The 24,298-nt window shown below is 40.0% G+C and overlaps 1 protein-coding gene across 3 annotated transcripts; it reads left to right on the forward strand.

Moving 5' to 3' along the window:
* Positions 1-89: 89 nt before the first annotated feature.
* On the forward strand, positions 90-19,756 carry SUPV3L1 (Suv3 like RNA helicase). Of its 3 annotated transcripts, XM_050899398.1 has the most exons (15): positions 90-292; positions 5,698-5,775; positions 6,061-6,168; positions 7,771-7,885; positions 9,067-9,235; positions 10,725-10,836; positions 11,123-11,200; positions 12,361-12,452; positions 13,373-13,553; positions 13,943-14,036; positions 14,713-14,932; positions 15,305-15,385; positions 16,905-17,081; positions 18,656-18,804; positions 19,200-19,756. In XM_050899398.1, exons 3-15 carry the CDS (start codon positions 6,105-6,107, stop codon positions 19,693-19,695), a joined length of 2,028 nt encoding a protein of 675 aa, XP_050755355.1. In that variant the 5' UTR covers positions 90-292; positions 5,698-5,775; positions 6,061-6,104; the 3' UTR covers positions 19,696-19,756. The 3 variants fall into 3 exon arrangements, with proteins under 3 accessions (XP_050755355.1, XP_050755356.1, XP_050755357.1); XM_050899399.1 differs by lacking the exons at positions 90-292; positions 5,698-5,775; positions 6,061-6,168 and adding an exon at positions 7,358-7,450; XM_050899400.1 differs by lacking the exons at positions 90-292; positions 5,698-5,775; positions 6,061-6,168; positions 7,771-7,885 and having other exon boundaries at positions 9,135-9,224.
* The last annotated feature ends 4,542 nt before the right edge of the window (positions 19,757-24,298 follow it).

The following is a 24,298-nucleotide window of genomic DNA, read 5'->3' on the forward strand; positions in this document are numbered from 1 at the left end:
GCGCGAGCCACGCGCCGCCGCCGCTGCCCTTCGCTGCCGATGAGGCGGTGCGCGTGGCCGCTCCTGCGGCTCCCGGCGCGCGCGGGGCTTGTCCTCCGCCATGAGGGGGCCGCCGCCGCCCGGCTGCGCCCCGCCGCCGCCGCATCCTCCTCTTCTTCCTCCTCCTCAGTCGGCGGGGACGGCAGCTCCCGGGCCCCCGACACCTCTCTCTTCGTGCCCGTGCCGCTGAAGCCTGTCGGCGACGCGGCCGAGGAAGATGTGGGTGCCGAGCTCACGCGGCCTCTCGACAAGGGTGAGTGCGGGCGGCCGTGAGGTGACGGCGGTCGTTGGGCAGGGACCGTGAGGCGGCGGCGGCGGGAAGGGGCGGCGCGGGCCTTGCCCGCCCTCTTCCCGCCAGGACCGGAGGCGCGCTGCCCCCCTGCCCCCGCCTGCGGGGCTGGGTCCTCGTGAGGGCTGAGAGGAATTGGCGGGCCCCGCCGGGCGGCCTCCTGAGCCCTGTGGGTGGGCGCCGTGTGGCCTCCCTCGCGGGGCCCGCCGCTCCGTTCGGGTTGTTTCCTGGGGTTTTCTCTCTTGAGAGCAGGGGGTCTTTCCTTGCGGCTTGTCTGACCGGTGCAGCTGCTCGTGCCCGCGAAGGTGAAAGTGGGATAAAAGCTGTCAAGTGAGGTAATACGACTGATAGTGAGGTTTTTACCGAGGCCCATTAGGTGTGCCCTGTGTGGAGGAAAAATGTGTTGGCCTAGTTCCTCCACTCCCTGTTTTGGTGCAGTCAGGATAAAGGTGCTTGGCGTGGGGGCAGGTCCCACAGCTAAACTGAAATCTTGTGGCATTCCAAAACCATAACTGTATCTGAACTTAGAAGTCATAGTTTTCTCAAATATTGGTGTTATAGACAAGAGCATCGTCTGTGTGTGAATGTGCCTAGATCAAAATTGGGCAAAGCATTCAGTATTTCTAGTTATTGGCCATCAGTGCTAGAAACTTAAGTTTAACGTTCAGTTAGAACAGTGCAGGTCTGTGTATTCTTGGGTTTGCACATCTTAAAGTATGAGCAAGTAAATGTTAAGTGTGGGTTTCTGTGTACCAGCTGGGAAAGCTGTGTCAAGAACTATCTGCTTCAGTGCCCTCTGTGTTATGAGAGCTGCTGAGTATGTCAGAAGCAGAAGAGGAGTTTGAACTTCAGTCTTGAAGTAAAATAACTTCTTTCTCAATATTTTATGTTTCTCTTTTATCTATCTGCTAGGTATATATCATGTCATTTTACTTGACACATTAATTTTTTGACATTTAAGTGGAAACAGAGAAGAAATAAATTCTGTTGTTGACCTTGCTCTAGACTTCTGTTCTTTGATGTCTTTACATGTAATTATATCTGAAGAACCATTGAGTGAGTTGTAACTGCTTTTTCAGTGATTCCTTTAATTATAAACCATACATCGTGTTCATTCTTCATCCGTGTTCAGTCTTCTGCTTAGGAAAGGTCTTATTTTATCTACCTGTGGCAGCACACTATCTTTAAAGATTTGATAAATAAGAAACAAGTTCCTGATCCTTTCAATGGTTGGTGATCTCAAAGCATTGAGGATGTAAATGGAAACTTTTTTTCTTCCTGTGTTCTCCTAATCAAGTGTTCTGATGGCATATTATTTGTATTAACTCCAGGTATAGGAAGCATGGGAAAATGATCTTAATTTGTTCAGAGCCCTTGAGAAAAGAATACCTGGCCCTGACAGCTAAAAAACCTAGCTAGGAGGAAAAATCCTGAACAGCTGTAATGAAGAAAAAAAAAAAAAATCTGTGTTGTTTTCAGACTTGTCTTTGAGTGTTGGCTTATATTAGTAGTGCATTCCTCAGGTGCCAATAAAGATGAATGGTGGCATCTTACTTGTACATTAGTTGTCTCATTTATTAGATAAGCGGTTATGTTGGATTTCTTCAAAGGCACAGCTGAAATGCTCTGGGTAAATAAGTATAGATTCTGTTTGGTCTCTGCTAACTTGTTGAGAGAGAACAGATTGGCTAAAATTATTTATGTTCCCACAGGTGAAAATTAACTACTTCAAACAGCCTGAATTTCTTTCATGTGAGACTTGCAAGGAATACCAGCCAGGTGACCGTTATGGTACTTGTCTGGCTTGTTGGCCTGTAGTGCTCTCTCTGTTGCTGTCAGTAATTTTGTATTTTGAAACCCATCAATAATGTTAAAGAGGAAACTGAATGAGACCTTCCTTAGCAAATATCATCCATTCTTTTTTATGAAATAGTCTTCCTCTGCTTCCCCTCCCCAGATTCTGACCACACACAGTATTATGCATTTGGTTTTTTGGTATTTTGAACGAAGATGCTCTGTCAGATTCTGCTGTCAAATAGTGAACTAGATTCAATAAAGAAAAAATTATATTTACAGGCTTCCTGATTACAGCTTGTGAAGAAACTTTGTTACTTACACCGCACATAATTCCAATGTGAATCATCTTGTTAGCTTGTTACTTGCTGAAGCAAGGCAGTGATCGTAGTTTTCATGCTAGTCGAACACTGTCAGTATAACAGAAGCCTTTTTAGAAGCTTACTTTTGCAAAGCCAGTTTTGCAAAACCTTTATAACAAACCTGCTGCTTAACGGCCTGTAGTGGAATTCATTCACGGATGCATCTGTTTTCTATGACTTCACAGGAAGTGGATCCTTATGAGTGGTGATGTATGCTTTCAATTTTGGTGTATCTAGATTACAGTTAGAAGGAGCTTTGCTTTTGAGCTTTTCTTATAGAGATTATGGCAGAATATGTCTTTCTGTAGCCTTTCATTGCTTTTACATTAGTAATGTTTCTGATATATTTGTGTGATGATGATGTGTTTGTTGTGAAAGGCCCAAATGCACAGTGTTACAGGAAACAATAGAACAATATGAAGTTGCCGTATGAAGGAATGATTTAAGATCTAAGTAGGTGTTTGCTAAACCCCTTGTATGATTGCCTTATCGAACAAGCTAATTGTTGAGTGACTAGGTAACACATGAGCACATTATAGTGAAATATCTAAGGAGCAGTTATGTAAAAAAAAAAAAAGGAAGAAAAAAAAGAAATTGTGATGTTAAACTTAGATAGGAGGGTGAAAGGGAACAAGAGGTCTGCTCATGCATGTAGTATCAAAAGAAAGGAGTGTAAAGAGTAATGAGAGAAGATAGGGATGTTGTAAAGGTAGGTGATCTGCTATCAGTACAGAGAGGGAAAGATTGGTACCTGGCTTCATGATCTTCAGTACCAGGCCTGAATGTTGCCAAGTCAGTGGGCAGCACAAATTAAGTTTGGTTTGACTGTGGGCCTTCTGGTATGGAGGTGATCCATTATCCATTTTTAAATAAATGTAAACAAAAACCTACTGTATGAAAGATCAGCACTTTGTGCTATGTGGCTTCACAGAATCCTTGATACGGTTGTTGATTTGGAGCCCTAATGCTCAGTTGTCATATTGAATGTCAATTCTATGGCTTCAGTTGCCAGACCATGGGACTGTGCTTACTGGTGAGAAATGTAAGCTAGGAAAGATGAGGTATGGTCAGCAATTCATGCGTCAGAAACAGGAGGTGCCTGAACAAGTGGATTAGTTAGATGCATAAGGTCACTTGGACTGGACAATAGAAGTCTAATAGTTCTGGAGGAATTTTAAAATAAAGCAGTTCAACTACCCCGGTGGTAGCATGCAGGCTTACTGAAATGGACTGTTGTTATCTCAGATGCAGGAAAATGACTGAAAAGTCTTCCTGCAAATAGGGCTGAAACATCTAAATGAATCTGATACATTGGAGGCTAACTGCATAATTTCTGAACTTAACCGCAGAGTCACGCTGTCTTTTTACACAGAACCTTAAAAAAATGCTGCTGAGAAGTCAAAGTAATTGAGAAGTAAGAGCTAAAATACTGTTCCAGAATGAGGAAATGGTAAAGAAAGGGAAATCTTAAAACAGAAGTGAATGGTAAAAAGGGTAGTGGTAGAGGCAGGACACAGATCTCCTGAGTATGTACCCTGATTGCTAGCTGTTGCTGTAGAAATAGTTAGTACTATGTGCAGTTAGATTAAACTAGTGTGGACATATCTCGTTGGACTGCAATGCCAGCTTTGTTTTGATATACCTTATTGTTAAGACAAGTATTTGTGCTTAGGAAGTATCGTGACCTTGGACGTTGAGGGCCGCGATGGTCCCAATGTCACGTTGCCTTGGATAGTAACAAATATTCTGGCATTGACCTTTTCATCTTGTAGTAAGGCCAGTAGGTTGTGAATTTAGCTGCACGGCTGATGATATGTTAACTGTTATAACTTCTTATGGAAGCTCTGAAGAGAATTTAGCCCTGTGCTTTCTTTTAGTGCAGTGTTTTCCTATCTGTCTTTGATTTCTGGGCCCTTAAACATTTTCTGATGAGAGTATGGATGCCTGTGTAGTAACTGTAAGCCTGCTGACAATCTTGCTTAGTTACCTTTGTGAACATTTCAGACTGTGAGTTAATCTGTTAATAGACTACTGTAACCATGCACGGGGTATTGGATGTAGCCATTGCTCTTGTGCTTCTGGCTTTGCCTGCAGTTGAACTTTGCCATGTCCTTGTCACCTGATGATTTTCATCATGCAAAGTGGGCTATCTCTGTTTCAGAGTATAGTTTTTTAGACAGAGAGGCAATCTTTCAATAATTTAAGGTTGATCTCATGGGAAGTTCTCCATGTCATGGCAGAGACTTCAAAGAGTTATGGAGTTAGTTGCAGAGAGCAGAGCTTGGCAGTGTTGTATTCAGTGACTTGTGCTGGCAAACGAGGGGTGTGCTGCATTATGTATCAGTCCTAGCATTTTATAATATAGGGTTTGTAGACTTGAATTTTAAGAATAACGTAAGTTTATGAATAGGTGCTCATGATATTTGCTAGATTTTTGTGAATTTCTGATCTGTGATAGATGGAGAGGGGACACGTTTTTGCCATTGTGATTTAACTAACATTTAATGAACTAAATTCAGAGTGTACATTAGTAAATACAGTTTTGTTGCAACTCTGAACTTGCCTTTTAGGGGCTGGAAAGGGTTTATTAATAACTTTATAATAAGAGATTTTATACAAACAAATCTGAATGTATTTGTGATATATATGAAGAAACTCTGTTAAGTTTTATTCTCCCCTCCTTTGTTTAACCTGAGACATAGGAAGAATACTGCATCTGGTTTGCCTGATCTTTCTGGAGAGTGTGTCTTGGAAGCAGTGTGGAGGGAAGAAGGTCTCTCAGGATGTTTAGTAAAAGCTGTCACCAAGTAGTTTAAGCAGATTTGCTTTTCACAGTAAAACCTGCTGTTTCCTGATAGGTGCCAATAAAAAGCAAACAAAACCCACCCCAAAACCTTAATTAGTTTGTTCCATAACATGTTGGCTGCAGGTTCCCACCTTTATGCTTTCCTATCAAGTACCAGGGAGAGTGTGTTTCAAATACAGACCTCATCTTCATGGCAATTCTTACTCTGTTGCAGTTTAAGATTGTCCTTTTCCCCAGTAGGCTCAATCATTGATTGTGTTTAATTTAGGGAGAAATCATTTGAGTCTGTTCAGCATGGCAAAGATTCCCTCTCTCCATAGTAGGGAGACTATAAGCCATGATCTTCGGGCCAGGAGAATGTGATTTAATTTTGACCAAACTAAAAAAAAATGTTACTCTCTCTACAGGTGAAGTTCTAAAAAACTTAAATAAGTTCTACAAAAGAAAAGAAATCCAAAAACTAGGAGCAGAAAATGGATTAGATGGTAAGAAAATGTTCTAAGATTTTTTTTTTTAAAATGTGAAATCTGTTTTTATTCAGATGTAGTATTAGGTAGATCTGCTCTTTTATGGGTCTCACAACACTGCTTGTTTATGTTGTCTCTGTCACTCGGTTCAAATAACCTTTATATTTACTTGTAATATCTCATATTAAGGTATAGATTTTTAATGGACTACTTCAGTGTGTTATTGGGTGTTTACAAATATGGTTTTGTGATCCCAGTCACATTCACTTTGCTCCTTTTTTTTTTTTTTCTTTTTCCCCCCAGCTCGCCTGTTTCACCAAGCGTTTATAAGCTTTAGGAAGTATATCATGGAATCCAGTTCTGTGAGTGCTGATTTGCATATTATTCTCAATGATATATGCTGTGGTGCAGGCAAGTATCTGGAGTGCTTGTAAAATAAAATATGCATTTTTTTCTTGTTTTTGACCTGTATGCTTACCTACGTACCTGTGGACCCCCCTACTATGCTGTAAAAGAGGTTAAAAATCACTGCTTCCCCGTCAGAAACATTTGTGCCCACCCTATGGATTGTACTGTCCTTAAATCTTCTGAAGTGGAAACAAAAGAGGTGGAGGTCTTAGCAAGAAGCAGCCTGTTGTTTTATAGCATCTGTTCATTGCTGAAATGAAAACAGTACTGTTCGATTTATTCCTCTCTTAAAAATTCAGTAGTCACTAGGGGGCACTTTGAGAGCTTTCTCCTGCCCAGGTGGCTTTAAGTACTTGGGAATACAGCTCTGTGACTCTGCTGTTTCCTTGTGGCGCTGATAGAAGTGAGTGTTGTTTGCTTGCTTAGTGCATTGTGTGTTGTAATCGACGGCACTTAACTAAGAGGTGATGCTAGCTGGTAACAGCAGAAACAGCCTTCTCCACAGTTGGAGCTGCAGAACTTTGGCATAGTATGTGTGTTTTTAATGATGGTAATTTAAAGGTTACAGTGGCCATTAGTTTTGTCTTAAAATGTAAATGTGTAGATTTTAAATGTTTACTGTCTTAGGAAATTTAAAGTGTCTTTTTATATTAGTTGTGCATAAAATCTTCCACATGATTTCCTCACTTCCACTCCTTATTTACTTATATATGAGCATTGTTTATGTATGCCTTAAAACTCACTTATATAGGAGTGTAAAGGGTTGTTTATTGTGGTAGTTTTGAAGTTTTTTGGTTGAGTTTTGCTTGTCCAAAGATGATAATTAAAAATGCTAGTTTTTATGTTCTTTAAATTTTTCACAAGAATTTCAATTCATTGAATACTAATTCTCAATTTAAAACAAAACACTGCTTTTGTGTGTGTGTGTGTGTGTTTGATGATAACAGTTTTTTAGATCCAGATAGTTCTTTGAAATTCTGTGAGAGCTGGACAATTGGAGTATGACCTGAAGTGAGACCTTTAAGGCCACATGTCTACTCTACAAACATTCAGAAGAGTGAACCTGGATGTCTCTTCTGAGTTGATTTTTCTATTTTTGTTTTCTCACCTAGGGATTGGAGACTCACAATTTTGAACCCGCATCCCAAGTCTTGGTGGCTTAGGGAAGCTGCAAACTATTCTGTTTTTCTCTGTTTATTCATAAAAGCATTTTAGAAGCTTTTATTTCGTTTTATTCCAAGGCAGCACATGAATTTAGGAAGAAAATCTTCTTAGGACAGAAAAGGTATTTCTCATCCAGCTTTTCCATAGCTTCGCATTTTATTTAGTTCTCTAGACATGTAGGCTAACCAGAGTGAATATACTGAAATGAGATTTTTTTTTTCATATTATTGTATTTGTATTACGTTGCTTAATGAGTCCATGTACTCGTGTTAGTTTACCTTTCTGCCATTGAGATAATTATTGAACTTTGTAGAGAGCCAGAAGTTGAAGGAATTACCTAAGTGTGTGGTGGAAGTAGTAGAAATTTTTTAAAAAGTTTATTATGAAGATACACACCTTCAGACAAGCATGCAAACTTTCTTAAAAGGGTTTGTCTTCTAGGTCACGTGGATGATCTCTTTCCATTTTTCCTGAGGCATGCAAAGCAGATCTTTCCGATGCTGGACTGTATGGATGATCTGCGCAAGATTAGTGATTTAAGACTGCCGCCCAACTGGTCAGTGTGTTTAAGTGGTTGCAGTGTTTTCTTAGTGTGATAGAATTTCGTAGTTGTTGTGGTTTAACCCCAGTCGGCAACTAAGCGCCACACAGCTGCTTGCTCACTCCCCCGCCAGTGGGATGGGGGAGAGAATCGGAAGAGTAAAAGTGAGAAAACTCGTGGGTTGAGATAAAGACAGTTTAATAGATAAAGCAAAAGCCATGCACACAAGCAAAGCAAAATAAGGAATTCATTCACCACTTGCCATCGGCAGGCAGGTGTTCAGCCATCTCCAGGAAAGCAGGGCTCCACCACACATAACGGTTACTTGGGAAGACAAAACGCCATCACTCCGAACATCCCCTCCTTCCTTCTTCTTCCCCTAGCTTTATATGCTGAGCATGATGTCGTATGGTATGGAATATCCCTTTGGTCAGCTGGGGTCAGCTGTCCCAGCTGTGTCCCCTCCCAACTTCTTGTGCACCCCTGCCTACTCGCTGGTGGGGTGGTGTGAGAAGCAGCAAAGGCCTTGACTCTGTGTAAGCACTGCTCAGCAATAACTAAAACATCCCTGTGTTATCAGTCAACACTGTTTCCAGCACAAATCCAAAACAGAGCCCCATACTAGCTACTCTGAAGAAAATTAACTCCATCCCAGCCAAAACCACCACAATAGTCTGTGGACTTAAGCTTTATGATGTATAATTGCACTACATTTTCAGTTCAATTTCTCTGTTTTTACAATAATTTGTGTCAGGAACTCTTGTCTTTGTTACAAGATATATTGCAATCAGTTAAAAGGAAAATAAGATTATATCAGCTATGAAAGTCACTCAGTTGGTATTGCCTTTCCAGAAAGCTGTCTTCTGGCTGTACCTGTTTGGGAGGTAGCACGCCAGAACATTAAAATGTTAATATACCCAAGGAGAGAGACCACAGTAATGAGAATTGTTTTGAACACAATGTTTCAATTCCACTCTAAATCTTTGAAAGCATTGTATCATTTAGAAGATGAATGTGTAAGACATAGTAACCTCTTTATACTGTCTCTATTTAAGAACTTGATCTTTCTGCTTTCAACACACATTAAAAGGTCTATTAATAAGTAAATGTTCAAGCTAATTTGCAATTTCCCCTGAATCAGTATCCAGAACACCAGATAAATGTTCAACAGATCTGCTTTTTTGTGTATGTTTTAGGTATCCAGACGCCAGGGCTATTCAGAGAAAGATAATATTCCATGCCGGTCCTACAAACAGTGGAAAAACTTACCATGCTATCCAGAGATTTTTGTCAGCAAAATCTGGAATATACTGCGGTCCACTAAAACTTCTGGCTCATGAGATCTTCCAAAAGAGTAATGATGCTGTCAGTATGTCGTATTACTTACCTACATCCTTAGTACTGGAACAGTCTCATGAATGCATGTTTGTAAAGTACTGTAGTTACTTAAGGTAGTCCATGAAGCAATGTGCTTGAACGGGTGCCTTTGCTTTGCGGTAGTGTCAGCTCATGTGAATACCAGTTGTGCATTTCTGCTTTAGGCGTGCAGAATGGAACATCATTTCTCCAAATGGAACTCACTTTCCCCAAAGCACGTGCCGTGCAATCATCCCTGTAACCTGCCTCCATTTTCCTGTAATTTTTCCCTCCCTGGGTTTAGCCAGGTTCTATTATTAGCTTTTTCAGTGTGGAAACTGTGGCTTCTTTTGCCCATGACCTTTATTTTAGCTTGTATGCAAGAAATTACCCTAGCTTAACTCCCCTCAGCCTTGTGCTTCGATGTTTAAATATGTTTCACTCAACCATCTAATAAAAAGTTCTGCAGCTTCAGATGTGTTGAGTTGAAGAGCAGTGCCCTATATCAGGTCCCTAGAGGAAGCTTTCATTAGTACTTTTTTTATTGCTTCCAGCATCTTTTCAAAGGCTCCTCACCAGTGTTTCCCGCTTCACAGAACTACACCAGTTCTGAAGCATTACAATAACACATCACATGTTAATGCAGCATAATGTGTATGTACAGTAGTGTTTACCAAATGATCTTGTGATTTCTCTTTTTTTGATAAGTCTGTGATACAGAATTTGTAATTCCTAGTATTGGTTTGTCAAAGCAACACGTAAGAAAGATTGGCTTTTCCTAGGAGATGTCCGTAACGTGTACCGCATAATGAATGTGGATACCATGTAGTGATGTTCCTTGTTAGAAGAGTTACTGCACTTTTTTTCCATGTGCTTAGCGTGTGTGAGGACTTTCCACTTGGCAGATCATGGATCATACGCAGCCCCTGAGGCTTAAACAGGGCTTCCTGCATGGCTCTACAGGTGGCTGTAGATATGGAAGGAGCAGCCATCTGCCTGAGATTCAGCAAGTGTAGAGCTGACAGAGGGTGCTGGCCCCTGCTGTCTCTCACAGCTAGTCCTCATGAACTCTTGCTGTGTGAGTATAAGGCAGCAGGTGAGACACCCAACAGGGCAATCACCAAATGAACTGGAGGAGGCTGGAGCTTGCAAGGCTCCTTCACTGCTGAGCCTTACTTTATGAGCCCCTTGTACTACAGCTCTTCTGACAGTTCTTTTGTTGCAGGTGTGACAGCTCTGAAATGCTCAGAGGAAGATGTAATCTCCTGCAGGAGTAGGGGGGGGCATCTAATTACAGATACTACCTCTTCCTCATACCCTTCAGTCTGATAGGAATTAAATACAGGGCACAAGTCTCAAAAGGCTGAGATAGCCTTTTCTGGATAGCTTCCATTATACTGTCTTAGAAGCTACTTTAAGAAACTGATTTTTTTCCCCTTTGGAAACAGGATTCTATTACATTAAAGAAACTTAACATGAGTTTTCTGAATTCCTTTAGAATGTGCCATGTGACTTGGTGACAGGAGAAGAGCGTGTGTATGCCAATGAAGATGCCAGACAAGCTCCTCATATTGCTTGTACCATTGAAATGTGCAGCACTAATACACCTTGTATGTATACATAATTGTTTCAGTCATATCTATGGTATCTTCATGTGTATTATTGCTTGGACTATGAAGTAGCTGAGCTATTTCTTTTCATTCTTATTTGAACAATTTCTGAGCTATGTTAGAGCAGTTAATAAAACCTGCATCATTTCAGAATAGCTTTTTGGTGGTAGAGGATTAACTTCATTTGAGCAACCTTTTTTAGAAAGCCTTCAAGTTCCTTCCTGTGTTGTATTGCTGTTCTAGATGCTCTTCCTTGGTGCATCATATTTTTCTTTTTTGTTTTAAGATGAAGTTGCTGTGATTGATGAAATTCAGATGATCAGAGATCCTGCCAGAGGATGGGCTTGGACCAGAGCCCTTCTAGGTAAGCTTGTTTGTGTTGACAATGAACCAGTTTAATGTGACTATAAATGGCACATTAAATTCAAGCTTAGCAGTCAGTATATTCGTGTTTACGACGTGATGCAAAATAAAAGCAAGTATTGCTTCTTCATATGTCTTCTCACAGCAAGTTAGAGAGATACTCTGCCTAAAAGGATTTGTCTGTATGGCAGCAAGTTACTCATCATGTTTTACTTAATGAATGTTTTTAAAAAATTTTATTCTCTAAGTTATACAGATGCCTCTTTTAGTTTTGTTTCCGTGGATAATACGGAGTCTTTGTGTTGTTACACCGTGCTGTCCTTTTACATGGATTATTTTCTAGAAGTATGCTTTTTTTGTTTAATTAAAACAGCACAAGTTTTCAGAGATTTGTTATGAAGAGTTAAATGTTAATGTATGTTATTAACAGTTAAACTGTTAAATGTATGGCAACATGGTGAACATTAAATATTTTATAGTGTTAATTTCAAATGGCTCATTTATAGAGCTGGATTGATTTGTTAAATTCTTAGAAGAATGCTGCTTTTGAATTTTTCAAGAGGAATTTTTGAAACTCATTTTTCCTCAGATTTTGAACCGAAGTTTGGAATCTGATTTCCCCTCCCTGCCCTTCCCTTCACTGCTTTTGATGCTAAGTTTAACAGGATGATTTGTCACACTTCCCCTATCTCCTATTTTTTTTCCCTTTTGCTATTCCGACGGCATTAGAGGACGGATTCGTAATTTTAGAAGGTCATGCAGAAAACAAAGCTCTTCAGTTCTGCTGTGGTTTGGGAGTTAGTAAAACATTAGTAGTAAATAAAACATACTCAAAGCTTTGCTCCATTTGTTCAGTGGCTGAGGGTACCTCTTCTTTTGGCTGAGAGGGTGCAACAAGGTATCAGCTGCTCTGATTATCATACTAATGGCTTTCCAAGCATCACTTGCTGATAGGAGTTCAAGAGCAGCTCTAAGGAAGTAGTGTATTGTGTGGAGAGGCTTTAGATACTGATTTGGGATGTTGAAGGAGGTGAAATAAAGTCCTCACTGATGTGTTTAGCAAGCAAAATGTAATTTTTGGGTAACTTAAAAGTCAGCTAAAGCTACTGTTGTCTATAAATATGTAACATTTTGCATTTTATTTCATTGGATCTTGTTCAGGACTCTGTGCGGAAGAAATCCACGTTTGTGGAGAAGCTGCTGCTATTGACTTGGTGACAGAGCTCATGTACACTACAGGGGAGGAAGTTGAAGTAAGCTTTTTAATTCTGTAAAGTTATGGACAGAACATCAGGTTCTCCTTGCTGGAAAACAGGCAAAAATTTAGGGTCTTTTGGAGGTATCACTGATCAAAGTTAGTCTTGCAGAAGTTCCTGTTAAAATGTTTCTCAATTCCTGTAAACCAAAGGAGATGTTGGGTTTTGTTTATTTTTTTAATAGTGGTATTGTTTTGCTTAAAGAAGGTAAGTGCTTTACTGAGTTCCTCTCAGGGAATGCTACAGCTGTTTAGGGGCTTTCTTTACAGTTCTGTTCTTCCTGGAGGGCACAGTGCCCTCAAGTTTGCTGAGGTTACTGAATCTGTTGATAGTTATTCTCCATATGATGAGGGAAGGAGTTAAAAGAGCTAACACCTCCAGAAGAAAGTGATTGAAAGATCTCTGAAACCCAACTTTACTGTCATAAATATTTTTTTTTTTCCTTGGCAAGATTCCTTTGTGAAGAGTATTTAAAAACATGAAATTTGGTCCTAAGAAGGCCCAGCCTGCATGATTTCATGGTGAATTAGCTGTAGCTTTATATATCTGTGCATGGTGGGGTGTGTAATTCTAAAACAGGACCAGTTACAGCATTCAGATGACTGAGTGAAAACAGACTCATTTCTTGATACAATTGCTACATAGCCTGTATACTTCTTTTCTTGAATCTAGTTTATGTGTAAAAATATATAGTTCTTCTGTTTCTTGAAAAGGCCGTATAGTTCTCAGCTTGGGAAGTGCTGCAAGTATGCAAGTGCATAAGGTGTATGTCACCTTCTCCCCAGTAATTATCCCTTCAGGACTGTGAGAGGTCCCTCAGTGTTACAGTCGATTGTGATAACAACCACGCTGGCTGATATTCCACAGGAATTTTTCATTTTAAAACATATTATCTTGGACAATTCCTTTGATTCTAGGTCCGAAACTACAAGAGACTCACTGCTCTTACTGTGCTGGATTATGCCTTAGAATCTTTAGATAATCTCCGTCCTGGGGACTGCATTGTCTGTTTCAGTAAGAATGACATTTATTCTGTCAGTCGACAGATTGAAGCCAGAGGATTAGAATGTGCTGTCATATATGGCAGTCTGCCACCAGGTAAAGCACTCTTCCTTTTATTTTTTAAGGCAACGTTCTGCTTCTTGCTGCTTTCTTAGAAAAACTTTTAAAATGAAGCAGTACAAGTTTTCCTAGTTTGGCATCTCCATATAGTTAATCAACTTTTGTTGACTGGTGTTTTAATCTTGGGATTAGACCTTTATTATGTACTTAATGTTGATCTTCAGATAGATGTAATTAAATGAGGTCTATCCACAGCTCTGGGAATGATTTAAATCCCTCCTGCCCCCTTCCCCCAACAACAGCCAAATACCAGTCAAATACCAATTTTTTTTTTCCAGCCTATTGTAAAGGCATTGGGCTTAGTGATACATTGTCTTTGTTTTGTAAGAGTTTGCTATGTGAAGTGTTTTGTCATTCTGTTTTAGGAACAAAACTTGAACAGGCAAAGAAATTCAATGATCCTGATGATCCATGCAAAATTTTAGTTGCTACAGATGCAATTGGAATGGGACTCAATTTGTAAGTACTTGGAGCAGGTTATGGTATGGGTTTTTGGGGTTTTTTTGGGGTGTGATACCTGCATTAATTTCTTCACTTCTTTCTCCCCACTTTGACTAATTTGGCTAGATATCTGCTATGTCTAGATAACACAATACATACATTTTAATTCTGAAGTAGTGATCAATTTGATTGGGTAGAACTAAGCTTTAATTTTAAAACTGATTCTAGGAATTAAATGGCTCAGCCTAATTCTGTGTGATAGTAGGCACTCTTAAGATCCTTTCGATTCACTGGAGTCAGATCTGCTAGGTTGTTAGAGTATGAGTCTCTTGTATTTCTGAAATGCAGAGCAAGTTCAGTCCAGTTTCAGATGTATTTTGTTGCTGAAGGCAATGCAGTCACATTGCTATAAACTACTGAGGCAGATGATGATGAATGGATTGGGACCCTATTAGAACACAATTGATGTGTGTAGGGGTGATGATTCTCCTGCAACTAACCAGTAGTCTTATGCTGCCCTTTTGAATATGCTGTGTCCATAAGTAGTATCTGTGGTCCCTTAATTTACAGAGGGGAAAAAAGCTCAAAAAAAAAAAAAAAAAAAAAAAAAGGCTTTCATTCTTCTGTAGTAGGTTGTATATTGGAAATAATTTGCAAAAAAGGATTCCTCTTTGTTTTTCTTCAAATATTTCAGGTGCATAAGAAGAATAATTTTTAACTCTATAGTAAAGCCAACTATCAATGAGAAGGGAGAAAAGGAAATAGACTCCATTACAACCTCTCAGGCTCTACAAATCGCAGGCAGAGCTGGGCGTTATGGCTCATCCTTCAAACAAGGAGAAGTCACTGCAATGCATCGTGATGACCTCGTGCAGCTGAAGGAAATTTTGAGTGAGCCTGTGCGCCCTGTGAAGGTGAGAGGCTTAGTACCCAGTTTGTACGGATGTGCTCTGGAGCTGTTTTACTATGTTCTGATCCCAAATGATTTTTCCTTGTGTCTGTTTACAAGTTAGTAATAAAAATGGATTGTGTCATGCCGGAGTGACTTTGAATATATGTCCCATTTGGAGGCTTGCAACATTTCATTTATATTGAAGCTGCTCTTTTAAGTATTATAAGCTCAAAGACAAAAGTTCTTAAGTTCCAGATAAGTGTGCTAAATAAACTGGACTCTGTAGGGTGCTTTGGTTTCTTGCGTTATGTCTTTCTAGATTTTGTTTCTGATGCACTAACTTAAGAACAATATTGAGAATTAATGGAATTTTTTTTCTTTATTTTCCCTTTAGGCAGCTGGCCTACATCCTACTCCTGAGCAGATAGAAATGTTTGCTTATCATCTCCCTGATGCCACTCTATCCAATCTAATTGTAAGAAGGATCAAAATATTAGCTTCTGCTTTAAAAATTAAGCATTGCTTATAGCCCCTGCTTTTGTACGAACATGCGCTTTGGGAACCTAACAGACAGCCTTGTGTGTATCTTTTTATCGGTTGGATTCTTCTCTCTACCACAGCAGTGACTACAAATATGTTTAGAATGCTTAACTTTTCTGTGTTATAATAAACTTGAAAGCTTTCGAAGTGTGTAAATATGTTTACACGTGTTGAAGAATGTGCAACAACCTTTTCATTTCACCTTTCCTGTATTTTAAATGTAGACTTTTTGGTCTGAGGCTGAAGATGCTAGAGATTGAATTTTTGATAAATTTATGTGAAAATTCCTGGGAAACTGGGCTGGTCATGTCAGATTTCTGTACATCTGAGAGCTACCTGATTTTTTTCCTGGTTCTGTGGACTTTATGGTAAAACAGTGTCTGCTTAACTTTGAGAAAACAGATTTTGTGGGATCTACTCGATCTCATCATTAGCTAGATAGTAGAATTTTTGGAAGTGCCTAAACCTTTTAAAGTAGAAATTAAGCTTCCAATGCTGTATTTAAAAAATAGTATCACAGTTTTTAGTACAATGAGAAATTCTTAGCAGCTTTCATGGATTTAAATGCATATTATTGTTCTCTGCTGATGTGCTGTTATGTAGCAAAGTGTATGATTTCTAACCTCGAGGTAGAAGATTATACTTGGAGACCTCCTGGAAGGGTTAGGCTGGTAGGGTAACAGCACATCTTTAAAATTTTACTATTGAGTATTTCTGGGCTAGCATACAAGTATTAAGGTAAAAACCCCATGTTGTTATTGATCTCTTAAGTATTCAGTCACATATTTAATTAAGAAGCTCAATGTTTCTGTAAAGATCTTTTAAAAAATCTTTCAAAGATTTACACTAGAGAAATAATTTTGGGGGCCCATAAAAATTACCCCTGCAATTGTGCAGTGGCATCTCCTGTTTCTCCAAGCCTTGGATGTGTTTCAGGTATTCTTTCAACTCCTCTATTGCAATACCGTATTTATCTTGTGATTTCTTTCTTCCTAAAATAGATCTGTTCCTGACATTGGGCTAAAAATACTTCAATTATTGAATTTTATGCTGTAAAGTTAGCTTTTTGGGTCACGCTAAGTGACAAACCTGGAACAAGTTCTAAACATAGTACTAACTGGTTCCTGTGATGGTGTTCTTTGTAACTAAAATATACACTTCCAGAACACTGTATTTGTTATGTAGGAGACTAATTGAAAATGCTGAAATAAAGCATAGTGCGTTATGTCTTCTCCTCTGATCCTATGTTAGCGGATTTAATGAAAATCCTGTTAAAAGAGTAGAGGGAACTCCCCTGCCCCCTTTTTTATTACTGTGGTCGAATTTGATATTTTTAACTGTTCTTTCAGTAGAACTAGCTTTTGAAGCACTAAATCATTTTTTGGTTTGGTAATACAAAGTTTAACAACCCTCTCCTGTAATAACATCCTCTTCATTTGGTTATATTTTCACAGGATATTTTTGTGAGTCTCTCGCAAGTCGATGGGCTTTACTTTGTCTGCAATATTGATGACTTTAAATTTATAGCAGATATGATTCAGCACATTCCACTAAATTTGCGATCACGATATGTCTTCTGCACTGCACCCTTGAACAGAAAAGAGCCTTTTGTGTGTACCACGTTGTTGAAGGTCAGTTATTTTTTTCCTCCAAAAAATGTGGTATTTATATTGGAGCAAGCGGGTCTTGGTGCATTGAGAATGTATCTAGCTGCTATATTTATTGTGGCTTTTGTCATTAGACGGTTTGAGAGCATTTTAAAGTGCTCACAGGTAGTAATATAGCTGGAGAGAGAGATTTTTTTTTTTTTTAATTGCATTCTTCACCATTTTTATTGGCCAAAGCTTTTAACTTCTGAGAACTGATTCTCATTTTGTGATGTATATTAAAGTTTGGATAGCTTTTCTGCCGTTTGCCTCAGAATCCTACTGCTTGCCTTGCAGGTGATCTTTGAACTGGGAGAGATCAGAATTGTGTTACATAGTCACTTCTGCACTGTTAAGCTTTGCACTACAGTGTGTCTAAAAGTAGTCCTTAAAAACCAAGATACCGCTGCTTCAAGGTGTTAGCTTGTCAACAAAAGCAAAGAATGTAAGATTAAGTGTGATTGCTGATGTTATAATACAATTACAGAGAAGTAAAACCCAAGAAAATACAGGGCTGTAAGTTCCTCTCAGAATTACGTCATTTCACTTTTCAGGCCTGGATGAACTGTTTTCCACTGTGCCCTCAGAGTGATTATTTTGAGGAATTTGTAGTCAGCTGATTTCAGTTTTTCAGGATTAATAATTTTGTTTGGGACTGTTACTTTGTTAGACAGTATCGCCTTTGTCCCTTTTTAGAGACTGCATTAAACATTTTTAATAGTGTAAAAATGAAACTGATGTGGTGCCCTCATGTCACAGATATTAGACCTGTGCTTTTCAAAAATGGCTAATAATGTTCTTTAAAAATTGAGTGATTGATTTAAAGGGTTGAAAAAAACCAATGTGCCTCATTAAGAAAATGCTGAGCACTCAGATCCCAAGTAATGAAGGTACAGAGGGGCATAATGTGATGTTGGAGGGAGGTAGGCTGTTGTGAATGCTTGTGTGACTTTAAGTCCCGTTCCTTGGCAAAAAAACAACTTCTGGTATCAGCCAGTTAGGAAGCAGTTATTCCAAGTCATTGATGCTCCTGAAAATTTTAAATTTAAATATTATTTGGCTTGTTCATCTGTTAGTAAAAGAGCTGAGATGTCTAGGTTTTAGAAGGGCTGATTTCTAGTGCAGATTAATCTGTTTGGGTTGTGAATAGTGTGTTTCCTAAGTCAGGGAACACATTTAACATTTTCTCAACCCTGGAGGTTCTGAAACAAGATAATTAACAGGATAGGAGCAGGAGAAGAAAAAAAGACAAAGTCCATCCGCTTTGCTAGATGAAATCATATGCCTTCAGTGTTATGCTTTTCTGGATAGCTCTATACTTTTGTTGCTTAACTCTGTGCATGGCCCATGGACAAATTGTGTTAATGAGGCCCTGGAAAGGAGAGTTGACTCCTGCGTTGAGTAATTAAGTAAAAGAATGTGTGGCATTTGGGCTGTGTAAAACAAAACAGGTACTTTCTGGAGTATTCTATGTATACAGACTCAAGGGAATTTAACTTTGTTGGGATTTCTTCTTTCCTGACTAACTGAGGACTTCACTGAATCTGCTTGTTTTTCAGTTTGCAAGACAGTTTAGTAGAAATGAGCCTCTGACGTTTAACTGGCTCTGTCGACACACCAAATGGCCGTTAGCCGCACCAAAGAACATCAAAGAACTTGTACACCTTGAAGCTGTTCATGATGTTTTTGACCTCTATCTGTGGTTAAGGTATTGTCTTTGTGCTTGAAAATTATTTTTATTTTTTCCTAATATTTATGACTTACAGTCCTAGAAGAGCAGTGTCTTCAAGCCCGTGTGTACGTGGTGCAGTATGGGCTCCTTTGGCCCTTTAGAGGATCTTCGCAAATGCAAATGTAGCTATGTTGTGGGAGCAAGCATGGGTTCTGCAGAGAACTTTTTGTGACTGGCAGAGAGAGAAAGTTAGAAACAAGGTGATCCTGGACTGGAGCAGCTGAAATGCCATGTAAAATGCAATGGCCTTCCCATGCAACACGTAATAGTTTTTTTTTTTTTTACTTTACATGGTATGTATCTCATTTCTGTCCCAGTCAGCAGTCCTTTAGTGAAAATGTTTAATTGTGTGTTGTTTTGCCTCTCTTCAGTTACCGCTTCATGGATATGTTCCCTGATGCTGTCCTTGTAAGGGATATTCAGAAGAAGCTAGACGACATTATACAAGTTGGTGTCTGCAACATCACGAAGCTGATCCGAGCTTCACAATCTGCAGCTGCTCCTGGCACACCAGAAGTTTTGTCAGAAGACTTTCCTCTTTCAAGGACTAAGAGGGATACCAGGGCGGTTTCAGACCGTCATGGTGCAAAATCCGCAGAGGCATTCTCTATTGCAGTAGAGGTTCCGGGAGAAAGAAGAGCAAAGAACTTGAAAGCCTATCGGTCTGCTACAAGGCAGGAGGATCTGAAAAGCCATGGACGTGGATCCCTTGCCAACAGATTGCTGCGTGAAGGACTTCTAACACAAGAAATGCTGAGACAGCTGGAGAGTGAGTGGCAGGATCAGCACAGGAATGGTAGATATGGCCTTGGTTCAAAAAGAGATGATCAGAATAGTTCAAATGAAGCGGGGAAAAAGAAAAAATAGAACCATGTCCTAATTCTGTTTAGTTTTTATTCATAAAATAAAATACTATTTTAATAACTTCTTTGGCATTTCATGTTTACACTGCTGCAGCTCCTTGATGTTTTTCCTTCTCCTGTGACCAGTTACGTGAAGCACTCGGAGAAATGAACTCTTAAAAGCCCAGAGGCCATAAGTTTGCTTTTACCAGTCAGCTGTACACTTTTTCAGTCATGGTGTTCAGCGTAAGTGTATGATCTACTGCTATGTGAAAATTTGAACTTGATGTCTTCTTGCAAGATATCCTCACATCGTTAATAAACATCAGATATTTCACTAGTAATGAGTTAGCTACTCATTCCATCCCTTCCCAAAAGGCAGAGTTTAACAGATAACGAACAAGTAATGAACAACCTGACAGGAAATTGGGTCAGAATGGTGATAGGAGTCATGTGCCTCTAATCTTTGTGTCCTGTGAAAATGTGGAAGGAGGCGAAAAGCATTTGTATTAATGCGTTGGGGAATGATGAAATTCTGGCCACAGGAATTTTTGAGTGAATTCCAATTCTGTCATCTGAGGGGTAATTACTGAAACAAAGCAAAATCTGTCCTTGCTCTTTAAATTGTATTCTTTCTCCTAGGAAAAGCTCATCACACTGATTCAGGCAAAGTTTGGGGGGAGCAAAAAAAAAAAAGTTGGATTATGATTTTTGGGGGGAAGGAGGAGATGTTAGAGGCATAGGTATAATTTATTTACTTTTGAGAAATTCAGATGTCAGTTTCTCCTTGACTGTTCTAATTCAGTTTCATACAAATTATTTTGTTCTGTTGCACTTCATAAATGTTTTTTTGCTTCACATGCCAGTTTGTGATATCTGAATTTTGAGAGGAGACATAAAATATTTTACTTAAGCTCACATAACAGCTTACAGTTTAAGTAACAGCTTGTGGGTTGATATTTGTGCCAGTAGTATTTCCACATACCTATTTTATCGTGGCTGTCGTAAACTGGAAAAGTTAGGTGCTTACCGCCTGGAGGAAGGTTTAATTTGTTGGAACTAAGTTCTTGGGAAAAGGACTTTTTTTTCCTGATGCAGTGTCACTGAATGATGTTTAAGTCAGTGCACCACCAGGCTATGCCTTTCATACACATGCAGATGCTCTGTCATTTGTTTTTAGTGTGACCAGCTTTAAGGTATGCTTTTGAGCTCCCAGTAGGGATACTGGAGAGTGGAAAGAATCAGATGCTGAAACTGCTGTGTATTCACAGAAATGGGTTTCATCGCTAGGACGTGTTGCTGGGGCTGCCTGAGGAGAATAATGCTGCAGCAAACATATTTCTGGGGTTGGCTATATACAAGTCTGCAGATCCTGCTTGTTTTAATGTTGGGATACTTGTAAAAGCCAGGTTGAATTTCACTGTATCAAATACCTGACTTTCTAAATTGATCAGCCGCATATTTCTTCAGGTTGAAAGTTTGCTCTGAATCCCCTTTGCTTCCTCCTAGTATCAATCCTTTAAGCTGCTGTTGAGAAACAAGTCTGCAGCAGTTTGAATAATGTTTTTAGCAGCTGTTTTCAGTGTATTTCATGTACTCTTTCCCCATTATTTACTAAAAAGCAAGCAGTGTGTAAATGTTTCTAGTCCACGTGATGTCCTGCTGATTTCAGTACCAGACTGGTGGGGAGGGAAAGTTTTAGGTCCTTCCCCTGCAAAGCCCCATCTTTCTTTCCTCCGCCAGGAAGAACCAAGCAGCTATGTATGTGTGGCAATGGCCATGTGAGTGTTGTCAATTTTCTGCTTTCTGGATGAGTAATTCTGCTTTGCTTTCCCAGAGTCCTGACAGCCTTTGCTTAACAGCAACATGACTTGCACAGAATGTGAGCTTGCAATTAACCCTTACAAATGTATTCCATTTGATACTATTCAAATAGCTTGTGTGATGTGGATTACATGATTGAGTGGTATCAGTTGCCTCCTTGAGTCCTTTGCACTTGACAGACTTGAAGGGAAGTTGTAGTTGCTCAAGCCTGCAGACGGATTTTGACAGCATGCATTTGCTCACTTACCTCTTGGATTGCAAACTCCTTGCTGAATCTGCAAACCACTGTTTAAAACCACACTTGTACAAGGATGACTCTGTTTTCTCTCCCCCAGTGCGCGTGGGGTTGGGTTGCAGGAGACCCACATTGCTACTGTACTTTGCTTCTAGTCTGTTTTGATAAATTTATCCTTTAATTGTATGCTAAGCTGCATAGCAGTGTATATTTTTGAGCAAGGAAAGAGTGACTGGGACTTTGGGGTATAAGCCAGCCTTGTGTTTGAGCAGCAAGCCTTGCAATAAGGAAGCTAAATGACTATAAGCATTCTTTTTTGTATTTTGCTGAGATTAGCACTTGGCTTAACTCATTGCTTGTTTCCATAGTGACTCCATAGTAACTGTTTTAAGAGCTATGAAGTTTATTCAGGCGTTTCCAGGCTGACTTTTTATGAAAGTTTTCTTTTCTTCTGAGCTAATGGTGTGGCTGTCATTGACTCCCATTAGAATGGCTGCCACATTGGTCCCATGTGGTACAATCCAGACTGGTGTGGTGCAAAGCTATGCCAGGTGCACATTTTTAACGTGCCCTGTGCAAGCAAGCCCCTGGGGGAGGATTGAGTGGCCTCTTGCTCTTCGTGAGGCTGTGCCGAAACTTTTTCTTTTTAAACAACATCAACAACATTGTTCACTTGTTTTGCAAATGTGATCCCCAGATCTTTATTTCAGGTGTTCAGATTTCTGGATTAATTTCAGGCATTCAGGTTACAGATGTTTGGAAGTTTATTGATTTCACAATTTAATTTTTTTGTGTTTATTTGTTACGCTTCAAATGTGAAATGCTGATTGTAACAGCACTACTTGGTAAAAGCCTTCTTTCTCTTAAGTCAATGTGCTCTTTTCTGTCTGTGCTGTCTCCATCTCTTCTAAATAGTGTCTATCCTTGGAGTGGATTTTCCAGTCAGTGCCCTCAGGTGTTCTGCCTTATTTTGCAGCCTCGTGTTGCCTGAGGAGAGGCATATGCAGGACGAATGCGGGGACCCCTTTCTGTTATGAGTTTTGATGAACTTGTGGGAATATAATGGGGAACAAAGCTGCTGCTACTGGGAGGGGAAACATGTTCTAGGGTTGGTCTTAGAAGCATAAGCTATAACAAAGAAGGATTTCTCCTGATGACACACCTGTAGCCTTGTCCACTGTCTCCTTGTTAACCTGGCTGCCAAGCTCAGCAACCAGTGTTGCCACTGCCTCTGATACCTCACCAAAGATAGATCTATTTCTCTAGCAATAAAATGCTTATTAATATGGTACCTCTTTCTGGAGGTGACTGGTGCACATTTAGCTGACGTATTCAGACATTTATCTGAATTTCCCCATTGTAGCTGTGAGCTCCTTTTCTCTGCAGGCCTTTGGCTGCAAGGCTGAGGATTCTCCATTGTGCCTTGAGACAGGGTTTGGAGGGAGAACTGCAGGAGAAGAAAGTAGAGAGAGGGGTATTATAACTTTGAAGTCTTGTTGGCCCTTGCAAAGGGGGAAGGGAGGGTTTGTGACTAACTTTTATTTGGTGCAGCTCTAACAAAGGGAAAAAACAACATTGCCTCAAACCTCCAAGCTGCATGCAATTGGAGCTGATCTGTTCACTTGGTCCTGGGTAGTTTCCCCTGTACTGGCCAGAATACATACAAAATGGCTGTAACATATTTGGGTATTGGGCCCATAGTGCACTGAACTGCTGTCTGCATGGAAATGAGATAATGTCTTGTCTTTTCTTGCACAACAGCCTGCCTGAAGCTAGGATGCACCAGGGATGAGTGAACAAGTTATGCAGTGATTCTGACATGTCAGGTATTTAACAGAGCTTGCTGCCAGTTTAGTAACATTCAGATCTTTGAGACCCTTTTCCAGTGGCATCCGTTAGAGAAAGAAAGAAAAGAGAGAATGAAAAATAAATCTACTGTATTACAGACACAATGAGCTCTGGATCAAAGTGGGATGGAGCTTGAAAGGTGATGTTTTCAATTTTGCTGGCCGGAGGGGTTGTGACTCGGATAGCATGGGTAAACAATGTGGAAAGAGACAGTCCCTCTGGGAGTCAGTGTCTGACTTAACGAGCCAGCAGTTATTAAAAGATGAATACAGGAGAAGTGAACTGTGCTTTCTGGCTGGTAGCATGGCTTTTTTCTTCTTTCTTTTCTCCCTTTCTCTTGAAGATCAAAGGCCTAATTTTAGAACATGCCCTATTTATGGACTGTTCAGCCACTCTGTCTGCTTTACTCTTGTTCTAGAATAGTGGAAAATAAATAGAGCTGGCGGGATCTCCCAGTGTCCAGAGCTCATCCCTGGTGCAAGGTGGGGGGGGGGGGGGGGGGGGAGGGGGGGGGGAGGGGGGGGGGAGAAAAGAAAAAGACCTCGATCTTTCCTAGCAGAGGTTCTGTATAATTTGTCTCTGCAGAGGGAGTTCCTTCCCCTCCCTCAGCTCTTTCAGTCTTTCCTCGTGATCAGAGGCTGAAAAAAATGTAACCTGTGACTGCTCCTGATGTTCAGCAGAGCTATCTCCTTCTGATCCGTGCCGCCTTGATGTGCTGTAG

The sequence above is a fragment of the Gymnogyps californianus genome, chromosome 6 (assembly GCF_018139145.2).
Source record: "Gymnogyps californianus isolate 813 chromosome 6, ASM1813914v2, whole genome shotgun sequence".
NCBI classification, from domain to species: domain Eukaryota; kingdom Metazoa; phylum Chordata; class Aves; order Accipitriformes; family Cathartidae; genus Gymnogyps; species Gymnogyps californianus.